Genomic DNA, 22,803 nt, shown 5'->3' on the forward strand with positions numbered 1-22,803 from the left:
AAATATGAAAAACCCACAGCAGCAACATTACTTTGTGCCTGAAAACACAGCCTGTAAAAGCAGAGATAAATACAGAAATGAACAAGCATGAAAAAAAACGTTTGAATAAATAAAAAAAAATGCAACGGTGTCATTTCATCCACGTGCTGTCGGTGACCTTCTGTGCTTTAAAGTGACACTTTTATGAGGTATGGAGGGTGATCCATGCCGTCAAAGAGGAGAGGCAAGAGAAGTGTCGTAAATTGACATGCTTTGGGGTATATTTTAATAAGAAGCAGTTGTAAAAGTCTATACGTTGTAAGGTGGTATTTCTTGTCCCAATATAATATTACATACTAATTTTATATAGGTTTTGAGCATGTGGTTTGCATGTGGTGTGGTGGAGCATAGTGGTAGCCATGAGAAAAAGTTATTTGGACATGGTGACCTCACATGTACTTCTGTTCTGGAAACTGCTCAAAACACCCTTATTATCAGTATACCTAGGAAAGCCATCCATCCTCTGAATGCTCTAGGTCTCTAGTTTGTGGTTGCAAAGTTTCATGAGGCTGTGATTATCATAAAGGTCACCATAGGTCAAGTTTAAAAAAAGAAGCTTTTTTTAGTTTTATGTTTTCAATTGTAGTCAAATATGTTTTAAAATCAGTATCTTTAAAAATAAAAAGGAAGGTATTTTTTAAAGCCATATCATTTTATGTATATCATATTTTGCTAGGATAATAATCAAATTAATTATGTAAATCTCATCTGCCGAAAAACTGTGATTGTTGACAGTGAGTAATATCTCAATCTTTGTTAGTAATAGTATGATATCTTTTTCGAAATGTTTTGAGATTCTTCTGTAAATGAAACCAAAAAGAAGTTGCATGAAAACAATCTACAAACACATGTTCAATAGTTTCCCCTTCACAATTGCAAAAAGTGCATCTATTGTTAACAGTTACGAAGAACTTGCAAATAAAAAGTTATCTTTAGCAGGGTAGTACCTGTGTACAATCTTAAATAGAAACTCATTGATTTTATTTGGAATTATATATTTACGAGGTAACAGAAATATTAGTCATTAGCCACTACTGTCATACATTCATCCTCCTACGCTTCCGGGGTGTTAACGACTCCTCATACATGTCATCTCCTCTTTTTTTTCTGTGGCATTAACCACCCTCCATACCACGGCGTCGCTCCACAGAGGCTAAATTGCGCAACAGAGAGACAGTGTGGCCTCCGCCTCCTCCTCGCACGCTTCTCTACTACAGACTAGACCAGACCAGACTAGAGCAGCAGCCATCATTCATCCAGCGGTACAATAGCTGAACGTGCAGCATTCCCCCCCTCATAGCAGCGATGTTTTCCTGCAGAGCAGCCTGGCAGAGGTGTGGGCCTCTGGCCCGGAGAGCAGCCTACAGGATGCCCCGGGACGGTGAGTCTACACAGACAGCTGGCATTAAAACAAAACACTAATCTGAGTTATTATTATTAGTAGTATTAATTCCTGAATCTCTGAGTTTAAATGTAACGTTTTGTCTTCGTCCTCCGTCGCCTCTCGGCTGAAGGTGGAATAGGACACTTTGTCCTCGTGTGAATGTCTCTGCATAGCTGCATCATCCTCATGCTTAACAATGTCAATGGCTGCTCATGATGGCATGTGAAGGTCAACTGGGCTGTTTTTTCTGCTAAAACAGGGCTGAAAGGCTTTTGTGGTGCCTTTTATTTATTTAAATAGTGATTTGTTCTGCACTGCGTTTAGGTGTCTCCTCATTGACATAATGGATATATAGCCTACTGTCAGCCTGGTGGAGTGTTTCATAATGACATCATGTTAAACACGCTTCTATCCGCTGCTGCCCGGGTATTAACCACAGCACTTCCACACTGAATCTGTAGCGTTAATCCGCTGTTTACCAGCTGCTTTCCATCATGATAAATGCCGTGTGTTAGGTATTAAACTAGTATAGAACCAGTAACCGGCTCCCATGATGTCCTCATGAAGGACACACGCGGTCTCTTCTCTGTGAGGTTCAGCCCACTGAAAGCTCTATAGTACATTTAAAGCTGAATATAACAGCATGTGTATGTGACCTTCAGCGTGGTGCTATGTGGCACGGAAACATGGTTGCTGCTGTAGGTCACGTGGTGTCGTGCTCGTGTGACGACAGTAATGTAAAGAATGGAGGCTCGAGCTATAGGTTACCTCTACAGCTGACGGAGCGTGCGCCACTAACCGGCCGGTGGCTGCAGCTTCTCTCTCTCTATATCTCTCTCTCTATATATATATATCTCTCTCTATATATATATATATATATATATATATATATATCTATCTCTCTATATCTCTATCGCTCTATCTCTATCTCCATCTCTCTGGCGATCATAACCTTACATAACCAAGAATGACAGACTGATGGTTTGTTGGCACATGGGAGCCTATGGATGACCTGAAGAACAAATATCCTCTGTTCTCTGTTGTGATACTGGCACCTTCATGAACTCATTAAGTCATTATTCCAGCAGCTAACCACGACAGGTGGCTGTTTCTCATGTTAACTCATGTGTTTGACAAAGAGCATATTTTAAAGGACCAGTGTGTAACATTTAGGGGGATCTATTAGCAGAAATGGAGTGTAATATTAATAAGTATGTTTTCTTTAGTGTATAATCACCTGAAAATAAGAATCGCTGTTTTTGTTACCTTAGAATGAGCCGTTTATATCTACATAGGAGGCGGGTTCTCTTCACGGAGCCGGCCGCCATGTTTCTGAAGTAGCCCAGACAAGACGGTCCTCCAGGAACCGTCCCAATATACAACCTGAGCCGTACCGAAATGAATGCGTACCGTCCCAAATTTAAAATCTTTGTTTTTCTTCATCATTAGTTAATCATTCAAAGTGACCTTTAACATCGAAGTAAATTGAACATAAAAAGTGTTTTATTTTTGTTAATTTATCCAAAACTTCTTTTATTTTTAGAAAGTAAGCTTGAGAGCCCTGAGCCCAGAACAGACAAAACCAAACACTGGCTCTAGATGGGGCCATTTGCGTTTTCACGTCGGCCACCGTAGTTCTCCGTCACGCTTGGCACGCAGGAGAAGTTTCAGTTGGTTGCAATCTGCAACCTCACCACTAGATGTTGACAGATCCTTCACACTGCACCTTGTAAGTAAGTGAATATGTAGGCTAAATATAAACACTAGCACAAAATCAGCATTTAGTATGAAATATCAGACAGCCATATTGTAACAAACACCAGACCAACAACGGGTCCACTTACAAGCTTTTTCTGGAACTTTTGAAAAAAGTGCACCTTGAGTTTTGTGTTCAGTAGGTCACGTTTGGCCGAAGGAGTGTTGGTCAGCTTACGTTTTGCCCCTGAATGGTCAGCTGTAGCAGCCATTACACTTTGATGGTACATATCTAAACATCAGTTTTCTCCATGTTGTCTAAGTGCTTGTCACCTTTTGGCTTTTACATCCCAACAAAAAGCTCATGCCTAAGAAAGGATGGTAGCATGACGAGCCATCCCATAAGCCTGTTGTCTTTCTGCCAGGCTGGACTGGGGACTCTAAAGAGCTTACGTCAAAGTAATGTCCACTGTATACCCAGAATCCTTTCAGTAATGAGACTTCTCCACTCCGGTTGTCCCACTTAACCACAGGATGGTATCATGGTCTAATCCTGTGACCTCTTGACCTGCGTCCCCTCCACTGGTCATGAATTTTCACCGCCTTATTTCCCCTAACTCATACCGTGCTTAGACTTGAGCGGATTAGCCAGTATAAATAACAGGGTGGCACGGAGTCGTGTCAGAGCCCTGGACACTGGATTACTTCCTGAGAATATGAAGTGTTTAATACCCTCAACACTGGACATGACAGAGCTCCATAGGTGTGTTCCTCTGCAGTGTTCACTGCAGTGAAAATGTTGTTTTCGCTGATCTTTGACAGAGACAATTACAGTCGGAGATGCTGTGCGCTGCGTCAATCGATTAAAATATTGAATCGCGATTAATCTCAATTTTTTTGTATCTGTTCAAATGTACTGTAAAGGGAGATTTGTCAAGTATTTCATACTCTTATCAACAGGGGAGATGACAAATATGCTGCATTATGCAAATGTAATGTATATATTAATTATTGGCAATCAATTAACAGAAAACAATGACAGATATTGTCCAGAAACCCTCTCAGGTACTGCATTTAGCATAAAACAATATGCTCAAATCATAACGTGGCAAACTGCAGCCCAACAGGCAACAACAGCTGTCAGTGTGCTGACTTGACTATGACTTGCCCCAAACTGCATGTGATTATAATAAAGTGGGCATGTCTGTAAAGGGGAGACTTGTGGGTACCCATAGAACCCATTTTCATTCACATATCTGGAGGTCAGAGGTCAACGGACCCCTTTTGAAAATGGACAAGCCAGTTTTTCCTCGTCAAAATCTAGCACAAGTTTGGAGCGTTATTTAGCCTCCTTCACAACCAGCTAGTATGACATGGTTGGTCCCATTGGATTCCTTAGGTTTTCTAGTTTCATGATGCCAGTATCGTCACTCTAACTTTAAAACTGAGCCCGCTACTTTCTCCGTTTTAGTTTTCACCCCTTTTCCTTTTGGGCAGGCCGGCTCGCGCTGACGAGATAGGATAAAGAGAGGTGTTTTGTCGGACTGGCCGATGCGTGGTTAACTGTCTCAAAGCTGGATCAAATGAATGATTCGTAATTGATATCTTATTCCATAGCCTAATATCTGTACAAGTAATATTCATACTGGTTTAAATAAACAATTTCCCATCTTTGCTGAGCAAGAGTTTTGTGCAAAAGGACTTAAAGGCCTGTCCCATATATGCGCCGGTTGAGTTCAGTGATAAAATTCTATTATTTTATTCTTATTTTATTCTAACGTTTTAATTATTCTATTTTTTACTGCTTATTTGCAACAACAAACCAAAGTAAATTCCTAGTGTATACCTGATACAAATTGCAATAAATAAAGATTCTGATTGTGAGAAGAAAAAAGAAGCCCAGGTTATTAATTGCAGTTTTACACTACTTGTATTTTAGTTTTTTACTAGAACATGTTCACATGCTTTAATCTTAAAAAAAACACGTTATTTTACTCATCCTGTCTGTCTGAATATACCTGTATTCACCCTCTGTCTGAAACGCTCTGTTTTAGCGTCTGTCTCTTTAAGACCCCCCTCCTGAAAATTGCCCAGTCTGCTCTGATTGGCTTGCGAGAAACACATGGTGCACCTTTGCAAAGATAGTTCTCATGTATACACGTTTTAAAACGGATGGCAGTTCCAAACCGAGCTGTCTTTTCTTTCCGAGGGTGTGGAGTAGAGTGCATCACCTTGCGGGCGTCAAACAAGCGCTGACAGGCATATTTTTGGCAATCTAAAGCTATTGTGCTAAATCCAGAGTGGGAGAGGCATCATGAGCCAGTAGAGCGCCTTAGGGTGCTTTCTCACCCCAATCCCTTTTACACCGAGAGAGCTGAAGCTTATGTGCTTGTGCAGCACATTATTCCTATCCTGACCTGTAGGACCTTTTCATGCCACCAGAGTCATCGACAGCAGTTGATGTGAATTGTGACTGCAAGGTTGATCATCCCCTAGAATCCTATTTCGTCACTCTATTCCTTTCAGAAAACCTGTCCTTGTTTGAACCTCCTCTAATACACGTGGAGGTCAAAGTGAGATCACGTAATAAAGGTTCTATTAAAGCTACTACAAGGAACTTTAATTTTGTGTTGACTTTGGCGGTCCCTGTGGACAAAAGCGATAGTGTTTCTGAGCACCAGAGTCCCTTTGGAAAACCACTCATTTTACTACAGCAGGGTCTGACAGCCTGCCCCACGCAGTCCAGGTTCTCCCGTGCCTCCCTTACCTCCAGCAAGCCCAGCAGTGCAGCCTGTGCCTCCAGTAGGGGGGCATAGGTGTTGGCTCCTAGCGGAGCACCGCTGGAGTCTGAGTTTCCAGTGAACCTGCATGATTTCATCTGATTTCGTAATCCGACCCGGTGGCACCGACGACGAGCATTAAGGGTGTTGTCACACTTGGTCCCTTTCAGCCCTCAAAACGAACTCAAAAGTCCTGTCTGGCGGTTCACTTAACCTGTGCAGTGTGAACACAAAACATCCCCAGAATAACTATATAGAAATAGCCAATCTTGAGACTTTTTCATAACCAGTTAAAAGTTCCTCCCAGTAACTTTAAGGAAAATCTTATGAAGAAAGATCTAACATATGTGACCTTTTAACCCTTTCCAGTTGTGCAGCGGCGACCAATGTCATCGGTTCCTGGTGGGTCTGGGGAGAACATAGTCTACACCCTGCTGTGTGGTGGAGCCCTTGTTGCTTCTGTGTCTTACGTAAGTTGCATTGTTTCTATTCGTTCAATATGATACTAACCTACACTTGACAAGGTTGTCCTCAACAAAGGGTTACAAATGAGTTCATCTTGTAAAATAACATGATTTGCATAGTATCCGGGATTTGAATCTTTTCTTTTTCCTCTGTCCACAGACATACAGCACGTTGTCCTCTGACAACGCCAGGTTCAATGATCGCATCTCAGAAATGAATGCCAGACCCAAGACAGAGTGGGTACCTAAACCATGGCCACCTAAGAGTAAGTAGTCCTCACCTGCTGCCACTTGGATTTTTAACCCGCTTTACCAGACTATAGTAGTGGTGCTCAGAGACCAGATCCCCTCAACTGGCTCACCGACTGTAATGTGTGAAAGCGAAAAATGATTCTTGTTAAAAGTTTGCTCACTTGTTCTTGACAGTCCAGGGTTTGGTTTGATCTTCTGATTGCAGTTTGGCAAATTCTTTTGATTTTAAAGCCCCGAAGCTAACTAATCCCTCATCAAGTGTTTGATTTCTCCTTGTGCTTATCAAATGGCAAAGTCCAGAAGATTCAAGTAACAGGCCTTTTTAAAAGAGATCCTTTATTTTAGCCAGCAGTGGTGGCTGCTTTTGCCAGTTAAAAATGACAAAAGTTGCCAGCGAGAAATAATATTGATTGTATCGAATCAATGTTAAGTAACTTGCCTAAAATGAAACTTAGTTTTTGTTTAGTAAAAGTGCTCTCTGCGAGCCAGGGACTGTACCTGGCCTAAGTGACAGACTGTTAAGGAATGACATGTCTACCGTGTGTGCTTTTGCAGTCTTTAACATTTCTTTCTAGCTGATCGTGTCACATCAATTTCTTTAAAAGTGCAATGTGTTATACCGAGTCACATGCTTCAAAGAAATGGGGGGCAGCATTTCACCTCTACTACTTGGTCCATACAATCTAAATTTACAGTCCTCAGTTGTATAAAAAAAAACACTGCTTTCTTATAATCTTCACATTTGGTGTCAGCCTGTAGTTTACGTAGCATCTGTGTTTATTGTGCTGCTAATCGGGGCTGTACGGTCCGTGTGCGTATTGATAGTTTGTTTCACTGGATTAAATTCAAAGTTGCAGAAACGAGAAAACGACCTGCACCTGCGTCTCGACTACCCCGTCGTGAGGAGAGCGGCAGTCACTCTGCAGCTCTGGGAGACGGACGCCCTGTCAGCGGCAATTTTAAATTCAGCTAGCACAAACCCCAGCGCCAGGAGTCACAGCGGGCTGGTAGAGCGCTGGGTCTACACTGTGAACGGTAGCAACAGAAAGTTCGCTGATCCGATGGGGAGTTGGGGAAGTACTCCAGGATTGGATCCTTGGTGCTACGTATCCTAGACCTGCAGCACTACTACTCCCGGCGGCAGGGAGGACGAGGCGCGGGTGCGAGTCGTTTTTCTCGTTTCTTCCACTTTCAAAACCATCAAACGGACCACGGATGTATTATTGACGAGCCCTCGGGGCTGCTCTACTTCTTCGTCCTCTCATGTTGGACGGAGGGCAGACTGGACGCTACTGAGACTCGCTATTGCCTCTCGAGGAACGAGTGGTATTAAAAGACAGGACGGGCCAGACGTTGACGTATTTGGCAAAACGTCAAAACTGTTACTAAACAACATTCTTTTGATAATGTTTGTAAAAAATTAAGGTTTAATACAAAATTCTGGCCAGATCTTACACATTGCACATTAAAATTCACATGTAGCCCTCGTTTGGGTCTTGGGCTGCTCCGTCTCACTGTGAGCAAACGGATTGAGTTCAGTCCAAGCAAAGGATTGTGGGACAGTCCCAGATTATCCCCTGCTTATTTCAGCCGTGAGGGAACATCACTGAGACAACGCACAAGTGCAGAGACTGAGCGTAGCTGCCCAGCAGTGTGTTGGCAGAGAGGTCTACCGTGTTAGTCCCGCACACAGTCGTAGTGCCTGCTGTCCTGTATTTACCACGGCCTTACAGTGCTGCTAAAGTGCTTCAAGCCGGTCAACCAAAAGCATTGTAGTGTTTGTATTTTAAAAACGTTATACTTTGCATATACAAGTGAAATGCCACAGTGTAGATCCGGCTGTTGTAAAGGAGAGCAGCTCTGCAACACCAAGAAACGCGTTCGAGTCGCGTGCAGGAACGCGGCCTTATTGCGTGCAGGAACTGACAAAATGTCAACTTGACAAAAGTAGACATGAATGCCTCTTAGATCCAGTCTTAGTCAGTCTTCAGTGTTCAGCACTTCTGGACTTCCCTGTTCTAACCCCCCCCCCCCCACCCCTCCACCCCTAACACAAACTCATTTCCTCTAAACACAAACATCCTCTGGTCCGGCACACGCGACTCTGTGTATTCTGTTTGAATATTATCAGTGTTTGTGATCACTGCTTTTTATTTGTTCTGGCCAGCAGACTCTTAACTGCCTGTGTTCTATTGTAGACGGGTGAGCTTAGTTTACTTGATCCGTTTGACAAGTATGAATAGAGCAAATAAACCAAGTGACTGTAAGTGTACTGATACCATCAGCAGCAACACAATCACTGTGTACAGGCTCTAACGCAGACAAGGAGATAAATCCACTATAAACGATTTGGCTTATACAGAGTCCGACTCCCTGCTGCTATCAAGATGACCCATTTCAAGTCGTTTTCATCACATACAATAAGAACCAATCGCAGCGAGAGTAATGAGAAATCAAGTTAGTTCAACAGAGCTAAAGTTTTAGGACTTTAGAACTGTGTTTTTTTTTGTTTTGGTCCCAAGGCGTCTTTAAACTATAACGGGCCAGAATGAACTTGCATCCAAAGGATAAATCCTGTGTGATAAATGGAAAATGTTGGATTTTCAAATGAAATCTCCGTTTTACTGTTAATGTTCTTTGAGAAAAAGCATATCTACAAAGGCAAATGGCATGAGCAGCATGTTAAATGGAAACCAGTTGGTTGAAAAATGTATAAAAAAATAATTGTTTTTAAGTCTACATCCCGAAGAAACAAAGTTCCTTCCTTTTGCATTTACTGCTCATCAACTTAGCTGGCTGCTGTTACTATGGCTCGTTGCCATGTGAAACTTACACTGGTGTTTCTGTTTGCTTGCAGACAGGGACGAAGAAGACGGTAAGTTGTGTCGTCACAGATATTTGCCGTTCATTCATTAACACTGCCTGAGAACTTTCTGAATGCCACTGAGATGTTGTCCTGAGTTCAAGGAAATGTTGGTGTGGGCTTGATGGTGCTTCTAACACTTTCACTATCCTGATTCCAACATTGGTTGCAATGAAAGCTCATGATCACACTAATCACTGTGTGTTTTTACCACTCATATGTCCACGATTAGACCATCGACAGTGGGAAGGAAATTACCCAAATGATGTTGTTAAAGAGAAAAATGTTTTCGTCAATAAACTGCCATAAAATTATATATTATTTTCCACTTTCACTGAGTTAATGCTTTTTTAACCAACATCTGTCCTGATCTCAACTACCAAATATTCATTAGTTTTCAGAATTTTAACTCTTTAAATGTCAGTTTTAGGGCTGTCAATCGATTAAAATATATATTAAAAGATTGTCCATAGTTAATCACGATCACAAATTTATCACACGTTTTTTATCTGTTCAAAATGAAAAACCATGGGAGTGGGCAAATTTTCTTGCTTCATGCAAATGTATTTATTTATTATTGGAAATCAATTAACAAAACAAATATTGTCCAGAAACCCTCTAGGTACTGCATTTATCATAACAAATATGCTCAAATCATAACATGGCAAACTCGAGCTCAACGGCTGTCAGTGTGCTGACTTGACTATGACTTGCCCCAAACTGCATATGATTATCATAAAGTGGTCATGTCTGTAAAGGGGAGACTCGTGGGTACCCATGAACCCATTTTCATTCACATATCTGGAGGTCAGAGGTCAAGGGACCCCTTTGAAAATGGCCATGCCAGTTTTTCCTCGCCAAAATTTAGAGTAAGTCTGGAGCGTTATTTAGGCTCCTTCACGACAAGTTATTTGGTACCATGGTTGGTACCAAAGGATTCATTAGGTTTTCTAGTTTAATATGATACCATATGATGGATCATTAACTCCAGCTTTAAAACTGAGCCCGCTACAACCTAAAAATCGCAAGTTGCGTTGATGCGTTACAGAATTAGTAATAATTACGTTAAAACTAATTTACATCAACACGCTAGTATCGCGTTAACTTTGCCAGCCCTTGTCCCTTTGTTTACATAATGTCACTGTTTTTTTATGGAGAAAAAAAAATTGTGGGGGGGTTCACAGTCTGGGATATGTCAATGATTAGTAACAACATTGATTTTGATGCATTGCATCAAACACTGCAGCAGCTGCAGCAATGCCCCTCGTTGAAATCTGGAAAATAGCTACAATAGCATAATAGAATTCCTGATATTATTATACAGTTTGGGCTCTTGATTTTGGCCACTCATATGAAATATTTCTGTCCTCCCATGTGACCTCAGTCTCACCTCTCCTGAAGTTGATCCTACTGGCAGAAAGGCTTATGCCTGATTTATATTTCTGTGGAAAAGCTTCTGCAGAGATGGTTTGCGGAGCTCGCAGAGCCACAGAGACAAAGCCACACACCCCCTGAAAAAATGTGACTATGTCCCAGGCACCGTGGACGCCGCAGAAGTTTGATTGGATGTCAGAGCCGGGTTGGACGTCAGAGCCGGGTTGTATTATCACCTCCTCATTCGGCTTCCCTTATTAATTCTAGGCACAGGAGCTCCTCCTCATCATCCAACTCTTCCATAATTCTTCTTAAAGCCATGGAGTTGTGTTGGGCTAAACTTATATGGAACTATTGAATCACGCCTATCGAATAAATCAAAGGCCGCCTGACAAAGGATTTGAAAACCGCAGGTCCAAATGACATGAAACGCGCAGTCCGCCGCAGTACTATACCGTATATACCTGGTGCTCACGAGAGGTGCCCGCACAGTATGCATAGGCGCATGCAGCAGGAGTATAAATGAGGCATAAGTCACCAAATCAATCCCCTCCTTTGATACCACTCAATCCCCCTTTTCTGTCTCCCTTCATTCTTCATACCTCTTGTTTTAGAAGAGGCTTCAGATTAAAAAAAGTCTTACCTTTTCTTCCAAACTTTAAGTCATTTGAAGTCATCTCTGCTCCAAGTGAAGACAAACTACTAAGGCTTCTTCTCATAGAGCGTTCGCCATCGCCATCACCAGCACATTTTGGTAGCAGCTCATACCCATTTGTCGTTAATTCACATGCATAGCTTCTGTGGTTAGTTTTGAGCTTGACGATGATATTGCTGTGTAAATTGAACTTGGCTTTTTTAAAGAGCTAGACTTCTCCTTCTCGTTTCTCTAACTCTTTGTGTCTTTACTCTTTCAGTGTAATGGTAAAGCTAAGGTCCTCTGTGGCCGCATGGATATTCGTCCTAGAACTGGACTCTTTGGATCTCAACAGGAAATCAAAACCCCTCTCTCCTCCTTCCCTTCTTTCCTGTACTCAGCCAAAAAACCTTGGGACAATTCCTTCATTTTTTTTTTTTTTTTGCCTCTTGCTGCTAAATGTTAACGTGTAACTCCGTGAAGAGGATAAATGGACTTGACAGAATCCAGTATTCAAAACCGACGTTTCTTTTGTCAATGGACTATATCACTGTTCAACACCACTCTGGGTTGGAATGTTCAAACAATGGCTTTGTTTTTGTGGGACATTAGCCACTTGGTCAACTTAGCTGTCGCCAACACATTGGCATGCACTATTGTGAGCGATGGTAGTCCATTAGCTCCATCCAAAGGGCTGTATGAGCTGATGTAGCCAGGTTTACCTACAGTATACTGTATGTGGTGGTCGGCTACATTTATCTACTGTATGTGCAGTCTGAAAGATCACTTCAAAAATAATTCATATACATCATTCTCCAGTAAGACTTTCAATAATAGCAAATCTTTTACAGCAGTGGTGTTTTCACTATTTAAATAGCATTAAGATAGATGACAACATTGCTTGCAGATTAAATGGCTGCAAGCCGCCTCCTCATGGTCCCTGATTGAGCTCTACTACAACGTTCATCCTTCCATAGATTCTAAGGAATCTATGGAAAAAGGAGGAAAATACTATAAACTAGAAAAGTGCACTCTACTGATATAATGTTTGATTGATTGATTGAATGAACGGCCAGTTAAGAGTAGTGAGGAGTCAGTCAGTGACTGTATAAAACAGCCAATCAAATATTTTTTTCTAAAATTGTGAATGACCACAACCATGAGAGGTCCTTGAACATACAGTCATGAATGTGCACAAAAAATATTAGGCTGACGGGTCCAGCCGTATGCGAGATTAGCTGCGGACAGACGGACGCACACACGACCTAACGCATGATCCCCTCCAGGCTCGCGCCTGGCGGAGATAATAAACTTGGCATTTGTGTTTTGAAAAACTGTCACACTGAAATAATAAAACACACTGATGGCCGTAACATAAACCTATGGTCAGTGCTGTTACATTATCCAGGAGATAATGTGTTCTCCTGTGTTTCTATGTTGAGGAACATTAGGTAGCGGTAAAAAAAACAACTTTCAAATGGAAAATTACACAAATATATTTCCGGAACTATTAGCTCTTCCACATTACACCTCAGCAGAGTATGTATGCTCAATTGTTAGCATTTACCCCGTTATCAAGAAATCCCAACGTGCCAGCAGGCTATCGTCACTCCCAATAGTCAATGCACAAGTGTTGAGCACCAGTCAAAGTTGATTCCTGGGCCAGTCTCCCACAACTTGGTGTGTTTTTGTTGATGGTTACTGTAGACCAAATGGTGGAGGGGTTTCTGTTAAAGATTAAAGATACACAACCTACCTGGGCTGTCTGTGTCGTTCTCACTGTCAGATCTCCAGATAACATACGGTAGTTTGTTAATTGGATGGTAAGAAACATAATTCAACTTCACCCCCTCTCCCCAACACCTTATCCTGCACTCCCCTTCCCTCTCCCCCCTCCCCTCTCTCTTGTCTGTCGTGCTCCTTCTCTGTCTTTGAGTTTGCATGCAGTTAATGTAGTGAATGTGTCACCTCTGGGTTTATTCAGATGAAATATTTGCTGAGACGGCAGTATTTCTTTTTTTTTTTATAGTGGCATATCAGCCTGCTGGGAAAACCTGATCAGCTGCCAGTAGCTATGTTTCCATCCAACTGTTTACACTGTTGTTGTGTATACCAGTCTGACTTACTAATGAAAGGCAGCAAGTTGGAAGAAGATGAACCATCACAAACTCTGAATGCAGCGAAAAAAGAGCTGTGTGAGGTCAGGAGAGCGGCGTGTCTGCTGTCGTCTTTACATTGAAAACAATGGAGACCGCTCGCTGTCTGAAAGCACCGGACATTTGACAAACCTGAGATATTCGGCACATGTATTTGTCATCCACATTGTAGAGCTGTCACTTTTTTTAAAAACATGTACAGACCCATGTACAATAAGTTACTTTAATACTGTCAGGCTTTTTATTTTTACCTTTTTATCCAAGATTGTTTTACACCTATTGTATTAAATCCAAAATGCTTCCACACATCACTTCTCAGATGGTTTATATTTTTAGCACAGTTCGCTAGTTTCCTCCTTTTTATTGCGTCCATGAAGAGAACAACTTATTTGATTGTAGGTAAATAGAGCATGAAATAGCAACATCCCCACTTAAACCTGCAGTAGGCAGAATGTTTTTGGCATCATTTGGCAAAAATTCCATAATAACCTTTCAGCATATTGTAATTCAAGTGTTCTGAGAGAAAACTAGACTTCTGCACCTCCTCATGGCTCTGTTTTCAGGCTTTAGAAAATCTAATCCAGGACGGGAGATTTTGACCAATCAAAGGTCATTTCAGAGAGAGAGCGTTCCTATTGGCTGTTAAACATTTGATCAAATGTTGCCTCTCCGTTGCGTGGTTTAACACACCTTGGATGGAAACCCAGCTACTGATAATATATTAATAACCTTTTATAATGCTGCTTTTTATACATTAATCAGAATATCTCACATTTGAAATTGGCTGACTACTGTAGTAGATAACGAAATTTGTCAGCCTTGTGATTCAAACCAATGCTCTGGCTGATGCACTCCTTCTGCTTCTTGTGTTCCAGGCGGAGAGGAAGAGGAGGGAGCGGCAGCCGAGGAGGCCGCTGAGGAGGCAGCCGAGGAGGCTGTGGTTGGCGAAGAGGAAGCAGCTGACGGCGAGGCAGAGACCCTAGCGGAGGAGGTCGCTGAGGTAGTCGCCGAAGTCGCAGAGGTCGTCGCCGAGGTGGCGGAGGAGGTCGCCGAGGCTGCGCACGAAGTGGAGACGGTCGCAGAAGAAGTGGCTCACATTGCCGAAGCCGTCGAGGAGATCGCCCATGATGCTGCGGAACCAGCCGCCGCCGCCGCCGAGGAGCCCGAAAGCAACGGTACGACTTCTTCACCTGAGGAGGAGGAGGCAGCTGCCTCTGAGGCCTGAGGTTCCACACACTCACTACAGGGAGACACACTACACACACTACCAGACACACACTCGACCATCTCTAGACCACTTAAATTAAAGAGCCGCTGATAGCAGGTCTTCCCTCACAACACTGAGAACAATAACACTGTTAACTCACTGTCTAGAACCACTAGAGGTTAGCTGCTTCTCCTCCGGGTGCCTGGGTTCACCTCTTCATCATTCTCTTCTGTCTTCCTAAAGATGTATATTATTTTCTCTTGTATTTATTGGAGTGGGCATAGAGGGCAGCACTGTGCAAAGTATGTATTTCTTCACACATAAGGATGACTTCAGGTTTTTTCTGGTGTGCAGCGTAGATCTCTGGGTTTGTCTATATTTGTTCAGATTATCATGGGGGGGCCATCTTCTCAGCAGGTTCCTCTCGATTTACAGCTGCACACCACACATCACAAAGTGGCAGCCAGGTCTTTTAATGTGACTCTCATTTGCAGTTATGGGTGAAATAAATGTGATCACAGTGAATAGACATTCATACAGATTGGCTCTTATTTGGCAGAGTTAATGTGATTTTAAAAAGCAGCTAATTCCCCTGTTAGAGAACTGCAAGCCTTATATATCGGGTTCAACCAATCACACACAGGTAAATGGAGAACAAGCAGGAACACCCTTATAATGCTGTGATATTATTGGTATATTTTTGTTGTGTAGGCCCCGATGCTATTTGACGAGATTTGAACACTGTATTTCATTGAAACCTCTGTAACGAGCAGTTGTGTGTTTGTATATCCTACAGCAAGATGAGATGGCTTTGTACGAACTCTGTAAATGCTGCAGTGTGTTCTATTTCCTAAAGTGTAATGTGAAACTCAGAACTCGTTAGGTGAACCAATTCAACCCATAATATGTGATCATATTTTTATTTTGCTTATAACCGGTCAATGAGCACTGTGAACATTTTACGGTAATTCATCAAGCCACACAATAAAACTTTTATCAAAGCGGAAAGGTTTACTGCCGTCTTTAATTTGTCTCAATTGATCTTTTTACCGTAATTTAGCTTTTAGCTTTAGCTTTCGTAATGGAGCTTTTAAGTAAGGACAATTCTAGCCATTCATTCCAATTTAAAAAAAAAAATAAAAAAAAAAATCTATATATATATATATTTTTTTTTTGCCATCTCATATTGAATGTAAATCTTCAGTGAACTTATAGATGCAAGCTTGCTCTTCTCATTTATTAAGTGAGCTTTTTAATCAGCCTGATTTTAAAACGCTCACTTAATAAATGCATTTGAAATACATTGCATTTCCTTCTCACTGCTCTCTGCACCCAACTCTACTCATCTACACTGTCAGTAATGCACTGGGACTTCTCTATTCATCAAGACACAACCCTAACGTTTTGCACGGTTTGCACTTTTAGGGAGATATGTGCATGATAACCTCCAGTATGTTCTTTATGTAGAGTTTAACATCCCCACATTCTCTTCACAGACGCAGTATATCTGTACTGCTGCATATTCTGGCGAATTAGTAACAAGAAATTACAGCGTTGAAATAGATAGTTTGTCCACCAGAGAGGACTGACGAGTTCTTTTTCAACTATAAAGTGTCCAAACCAGTGCAAGCTATATCCTTGACAACACATCTTTTAATAATCAAATAATCTTGTTTATTGAAAAACTGGCAGATGTATATCATTATCAGATTTTTTTTTTTTTTTTTTTTAGTCTCAAATATTGTATCAACCTCAAAAATCCAGTATTGGGCACACTGTAAGATTCTCGTCAGATTTAATAATTTCTTGCAAAAGACTTTCCAAGATTTTAAAGCAGTGAACCCAAACCCCATCAAAATTGCCCATTATTAATAGCTTTGCTGTTCTGCTTTTGTCTGTGTGGAATGTCTGTGGGAAGCTGTGTATTTTCCTATTCTTACATGGAAGAGCTTCATTGGTTTGTGGCACTGCATCATGCCCCCTAGTGACTAACACTACTTTCCTGTTACACCTTTTGTTTCTCTTCAACTCCCCCCCCCACCCCTCTGCCGGGGTTGACGTTGCACCTGCATGTAGTCACAATCCACCAGGTAGATTTGCTGGCACTAGATCCTCTATCTCTCTAAAAGGGTCCCACAAATCTTACCTTTGGCTAACCACCACACGTTGAGTGAGCTAAATGTGGGAAAATATAACTTGAGCATCAGTGATGTTTTGGATGGCTGGATTTTGTGTTTCAGTGCCGCTGGCAGCTGCATCTGCTCTAGACGTGCCAAAGATAGCTGAAGCAAAGGAAGAGTTGGCAACCGCTGTTGAAGACCTCAAAGAGTTCCTGGCACCAGTAGAGGCTCCACCTGCTGAAGAAATAGCATCAGTTGAGGAGGATACTAAGCCTGCAGAAGAGGCCCCTGCACCAGTAGAACCTGCACCCACAGAAGAGGCCCCTGTCGAGGTTGCACCAGTTGTTGAGGTTGCACCAGTTGAGGACGCCCCAGCACCAATTGTTGAGGAGGCCCCAGCACCAGTTGTTGAGGAGGCCCCTGCACCAGTAGAGGTTGCACCAGTTGTTGAGGAGGCCCCTGCACCAGTAGAGGTTGCACCAGTTGTTGAGGAGGCCCCAGCACCAGTTGTTGAGGAGGCCCCTGCACCAGTAGAGGTTGCACCAGTTGTTGAGGAGGCCCCAGCACCAGTTGTTGAGGAGGCCCCTGCACCAGTCGAGGTTGCACCAGTTGTTGAGGATGCCCCTGCACCAGTCGAGGTTGCACCAGTTGTTGAGGACACCCCTGCACCAGTCGAGGTTGCGGCAGTTGTTGAGGAGGCCCCAGCACCAGTCGAGGTTGCACCAGCTGTTGAGGATGCCCCTGCACCAGTCGAGGTTGCACCGGTTGTTGAGGAGGCCCCAGCACCAGTAGAGGTTGCACCAGTGGTTGAACACACAGCTCTAGCTGAAGAACCAGTCACCACCACAGTTGAGGAAGAAGTTGCAACCCCTGCCGCGGAAGTAGCCAGCCCTGTGGTGGAAGAAGAAGCAGCAGCAGCTGCTGAAAGTCCCAAGAGAGAGTACATTGTCGTGGTTCTGGAAGGAACGCCCAAAGCTGACAAACGGCCCAGGGTGCTGGGAGTGGGGTCCATGACTGGTAGAGTCATCCCAGCTCCAGACGATAACGATGCCCCTGCTTCTGAGGTACCAGATAACTTTGTTTTTAGGCTGATCTCAGATTGATTAATGCATGTACGTACTGTATGTTGAACAGTTTATAAGTGACAAGAGCCCATTTCTCATATGCTCCAGCTTTGGTTGCGGAGTGTAAGTAACAGTGTTTTGAGAACGATTTGAAGAGACCCATTTTTATTATCAGGATGCTGCAGTATAACTAGATATGTAATGAAAATGTCACCCCTGCTCTCAATCAGTGTGGGCTTTTAAAAAAATCTCTAACATGGATTTGTAAACTCTGCTACTCAGGGTAGGCGACGTCTTCTTAGGATGCAAATGCAGTAGTTCCAAAGAAGGTACTGAGCCTTTGATTATTTCTACCATGGTAGAGTAGGCTGATGTACTTAAACATCCCCCCCCTTCACATCCACATTCCTATACTTCAAATACACTCTAGGGATGTAGAATTGTTTAGTTTTTTTAATGTATTCATGTTCATATATAGACAGACAATGTAAAGTACTATTGACTTTTGTGTTTGTGTCCTCCATCACAGTAAACCGCTCCTGAATGATGACTTTCTATCCAGCAGAAGAGGATGTGCCTTTGTCCAACATGTTCCCGTTCTCCCTTGATCCATAAAAACGCAAAGCACTACCATGTAGTTCCAAGATATGCATACTTCAGTGTTTAGATCAATGCCTGCTTTATGGAACCATTATCCTGACATACTAGTGGCACCCATTACTGTGACACTCCACACCGACTTGCATGTCTTGACTCTGTAGTCCCCGATGAGCCCGGTCAATCTCTGGTATACCTTTTAGTAGCCTCAATAACTTGTTCTTGTAACTCCAGTGAATTGCAACCTGTTTACCGCTGTGGACAAAGCTGAGCCATTCAGTCACCTGTTACAGTGTTTACTGCCTCAGAAATCACTCCAGTGGAATACCTTGTTACTCATCACCATGTCCTGTTAACCCAGTCTCTGCCCAGCGACTTGTGATGTGAAACTAGTGTTATATTTTAAAGAAGCAAGGGATGTTTTTGTTCACCAGCATTTTTTTTACAATACCCGACCTCAGGTTTTCCTTCTCTTGGTGTAAAAATGAACAGCTAGAAACACCTTCTGTACTGTGAAGAAACGCAGAGCACACTTGCTCAACAGCCCATGTACAGAAGCTACCTTGCTACCTCACTGTTCCTCATGTTTTCAGTCTTTACAATGACACTACCGACCTCTTCTTGATGCAGTCAGTGTTACAGTTCCTAAGCCAACAACACAGTTGCTAAGCCACTGACATGTGATCACCTAACTTGTACTATTATACCAAATAAGGCAGGCATTTGTCGATTTCCCTTTACCTATCCTCATTTGTGAAGGTAATTTAACCCTGAAACATAGAACTGCTGCTCTGCTCTCATTGGGTTAGAACTTCCCTTTGGCCACTCCCCCTTGATGATGTCACAGTGGGTATTTTGATAGTTTGACTGATCAGTGGAGCCAGTTGAGGTTGTACCAGTTGTCGAGGAGACCCCTGCACCAGTCGAGGTTGCACCCGTTGTTGAGGACACTCCTGCACCAGTCCAGGTTGCACCAGTTGTTGAGGAGGCCCCTGCACCAGTCCAGGTTGCACCAGTTGTTGAGGATGCCCCTGCACCAGTCCAGGTTGCACCAGTTGTTGAGGACGCCCCCGCACCAGCCAAGGTTGCACCAGTTGTTGAAGACGCCCCCACACCAGTCAAGGTTGCAAAAGTTGTCGACGCCCCTGCACCAGTCACGGTTGCACCAGTTGTCGAGGATGCCCCTGCACCAGTCACGGTTGCACCAGTTGTCGAGGAGCCCCCGCACCAGTCGAGGTTGCACCAGTTGTTGAGGAGGCCCCTGCACTAGCCGAGGTTGCACCAGTTGTTGGGGAGGCCCCTGCATCGGTCGAGGTTGCGCCAGTTGTTGAGGATGCACCTGCACCAGTCGAGGTTGCACCAGCTGTCGAGGATGCCCCTGCACCAGTCGAGGTTGCACCAGTTGCTGAGGAGGCCACTGCACCAGGCGAAGTTGCACCAGTTGTTGATGACGCCCCCGCACCAGTTTGAAAACACCAGTTGTTACATCATTGATTGGGGTGTGGCCAAACATGAAACAAACTTGAAAGTTTTGACCCACAGAGAGCAGCGCAGCATGTGTTTAGTTACCTTTTACAGTAGGTGAGTTTGTTCTTCCTTAATTTAGTAGAAGATCTAATGATTATACAGTGAATGTAGGAAATATTAGGGAAATCTTCATGATATTAAGTTGCAATTTTTTGGCATAACTGGATATGTATTTTGCAAAAGTCCTTCTCGTATCCTTTTTACCTGCATCTCCTCCTTAGCCATTGATATAGATTCAATAAGCAACACTGGTTTTTACCTAGACTGATGATCAGTGGAGCTCAGCGTCATGGTTCAGTGAGATGGATAGGGGAATGGATAAGCAACAGCATGTGCGTTCACTCTCCGCTTTTCTTGTCTTGTTTTAGCAGTCAGATCTGTGTGGATGTGTGATTTAAAGGCCCGCAGCAAGTACGAACAGTTATGATACAGATGTGCAGGTGTGACATGAAGTGTGTGTTTTGGAAGTGTTGCCGTATGTCTGAAGTAAAGTCTCCAGTGTGAAATGCTTTGACAGCTCTGTTGTAGTCCTCCTCTCTTCCTTGATCTTCTCTTTCACATTATCTCGTCTCTGTTGAATTTCTGGCTTTGTTAGCCCTGTGTAATGTATTTTGAAATGGCTCACTGAAGGATGAATTGAACTTTACTTGTTGGTATGTATTTTAAAAAATGGGAGATTTAGATGATGACTCTGTCCTTGATGCTCGCAGGCAGGTTTCTGTTACAGGATGTGAGTGGATGCCTTTGACTTAGCAAAGGACAGAAAATGTGACCGTTTAACATATTGATGTTTTTCATGTTTTTACAAAATAAAGAGGGATTAAACATGACTTTCGTGTTGTCATTTTTTTAACCAATTTTTCAGAGGGGCCAGATGTAAGAATCAGAAATTGCTTGTTAACAGTGACACCTGTGGCCGTTAAGTCAACGTCAGTCGGTGTCCCGTTGATGCGAGGAGCGAGCATTGGTCAAAACTGTGAGTCGACAAACATAAGACTAAACTTGATTGACTGGCATCATGTTGATTAATGTTAGCAATATTATTAGCCAGCTAAAATCACAATCTCAATATATATTGCACATGCTTGGCAGTAATGTTAGCTTACCTGTCCAATAGGAATTTTGCCAGGTCAAGGTCCGTTTGGATACCCAAAACCAATCGAAGGTCCCTCCATGAATCGAAGGCCCGGCAGATGTTGATCTTAGTTTCCTCCTCGACTTTGGACACATTCCTGTTCTGCAAGACGGCCTTCACTAGATATAACGTTGTGACCATGTTATAAAAATAACTAAGTCATAATAACTCTAATTCTACCTACTTCAGCTTTGATTTTTAAAACATTTTGTGTAAAAATAGTTTAAAATGTCTGAAATAGGTGGCCAATGGCAGGTTTATACGAACAGTGTACATCCTGTGAGTCAGACTACAGTTACTGGTTAAAACAAATTGTGGACATTTTGTTTCTCCATAACTGGAATAAAAATACTACTTGAGTTTTTATTTTGTTGCTACAGTCTCCATTTTCTTCATCACAAAAGCTTAAAGTGTGACTTCAGCAGCAAGAGACTGACTTTTAAAAGAAGCAATATGTGTTTCTGTTACGGTTAGTCAATATTAGAGATTTCTGTATTTCTTTTTCACTGGTTTTAAGCTGGAAAAAGGTCATGTCACGTACTGCAGTGCACACAAATTTAACATTTGAATCAGAATCTGATGACAGGTGATGGGTTGTTTGGTCATTGTCAATCAAATCAAATACGTCAACTCTTTAGTTATGTTTAGCAGTGCATCGTATTTTAGAAACTCGTGTTTTGTATGTAAAATCTTAATCAGTACAGTAACTCATAACGTAATAAAAGTAGAATATTTGAGTAGTAGTGGAGTAGAAGTGTAAGGTAACAAGGAATGGAAATTCTCAAGTAAAGTACAAGTACCCCTTATGTCTACTTAAGTACAGTAAATGTACTTAGTTACTTTCCATGATTGAAACAATGTCCTTGTTACGCTGCATTAAATCACAGACCTTGCTGTCCACCTTAATATCAGAAAATGAGTCGGTGAGTGTTTCAAGTGTTAGTCTTCAGCTTTCTGAGCAGCACAAACATCTCAACCACTCAGTTGTGGTGTGCTTACTGAAATCTCAAAGACTGAACCAATTAAATACAAACTATCTGCATTGCTAGAATTTTTTTTTATTTTTGTAGAACTGACCCTGTATTAGGGGCGTTTCTAGGAGTTGACAAGGTCTGGGGCTAAGCACAGACCATACAGTTTTTTGGACGTCCCTGCTGTTCTGCATAACACTAACACTACTGCCCAAAGTTCATTTAATTTCACTGTATTGTACGATTACTGCAAACATAACATTTCATTTGAAATTAAATTTTTTAACAGTAATATTAAGACATGCTGTGGATAAAATAGACATCTCCAAGGCAGCTGAGGATTCTCAAACCTATGGCACCAGTGCTTAATTGCTACTTTAGTTTTTTTTAGCCCTTTTTTTACATAACATTAATTTAGGAATATGCACTTTAAGTACAGTATCAGTTGAAATAGCCTAATGGTCTTAAAAATAGATTTGGACACAGGAACCCTCATCAAGGCAGGGCCTCAAGGACATTTTGTACTAAAAAGACCACATGA

The 22,803-nt window shown here is 42.3% G+C and overlaps 1 protein-coding gene across 19 annotated transcripts; it reads left to right on the top strand.

Moving 5' to 3' along the window:
• The first annotated feature begins 1,148 nt into the window (after positions 1-1,148).
• Positions 1,149-20,986, top strand: mgarpa (mitochondria localized glutamic acid rich protein a). 19 transcript variants are annotated; one of them, XM_074647805.1, is made up of 10 exons: positions 1,150-1,420; positions 6,268-6,368; positions 6,523-6,628; positions 9,472-9,489; positions 14,517-14,816; positions 17,089-17,351; positions 17,463-17,504; positions 17,568-18,032; positions 18,315-18,361; positions 18,562-19,653. In XM_074647805.1, exons 1-9 carry the CDS (start codon positions 1,345-1,347, stop codon positions 18,348-18,350), a joined length of 1,407 nt encoding a protein of 468 aa, XP_074503906.1. In that variant the 5' UTR covers positions 1,150-1,344; the 3' UTR covers positions 18,351-18,361; positions 18,562-19,653. The 19 variants fall into 19 exon arrangements, with proteins under 19 accessions (XP_074503898.1, XP_074503900.1, XP_074503896.1 ...); XM_074647807.1 differs by lacking the exon at positions 17,463-17,504 and adding an exon at positions 17,382-17,441 and having other exon boundaries at positions 17,089-17,318; XM_074647803.1 differs by having other exon boundaries at positions 17,089-17,318; positions 17,403-17,477; positions 17,526-18,032.
• Positions 20,987-22,803: the final 1,817 nt, after the last annotated feature.

The sequence above is a fragment of the Sebastes fasciatus genome, chromosome 10 (genome assembly GCF_043250625.1).
Source record: "Sebastes fasciatus isolate fSebFas1 chromosome 10, fSebFas1.pri, whole genome shotgun sequence".
NCBI lineage: Eukaryota > Metazoa > Chordata > Actinopteri > Perciformes > Sebastidae > Sebastes > Sebastes fasciatus.

What these genes read in the sequence shown, in the direction of transcription:
- mgarpa (XM_074647791.1), top strand. Translation starts at nt 1,345, where the DNA reads ATGTTTTCCTGCAGAGCAGCCTGGCAGAGGTGTGGGCCTCTGGCCCGG. An exon ending in CTACAGGATGCCCCGGGACG is followed by an intron (nt 1,421 to 6,267) that starts GTGAGTCTACAC and finishes AACCCTTTCCAG; the next exon opens with TTGTGCAGCGGCGACCAATG. An exon ending in GAGCCCCCGCACCAGTCGAG is followed by an intron (nt 19,866 to 19,904) that starts GTTGCACCAGTT and finishes GCACTAGCCGAG; the next exon opens with GTTGCACCAGTTGTTGGGGA.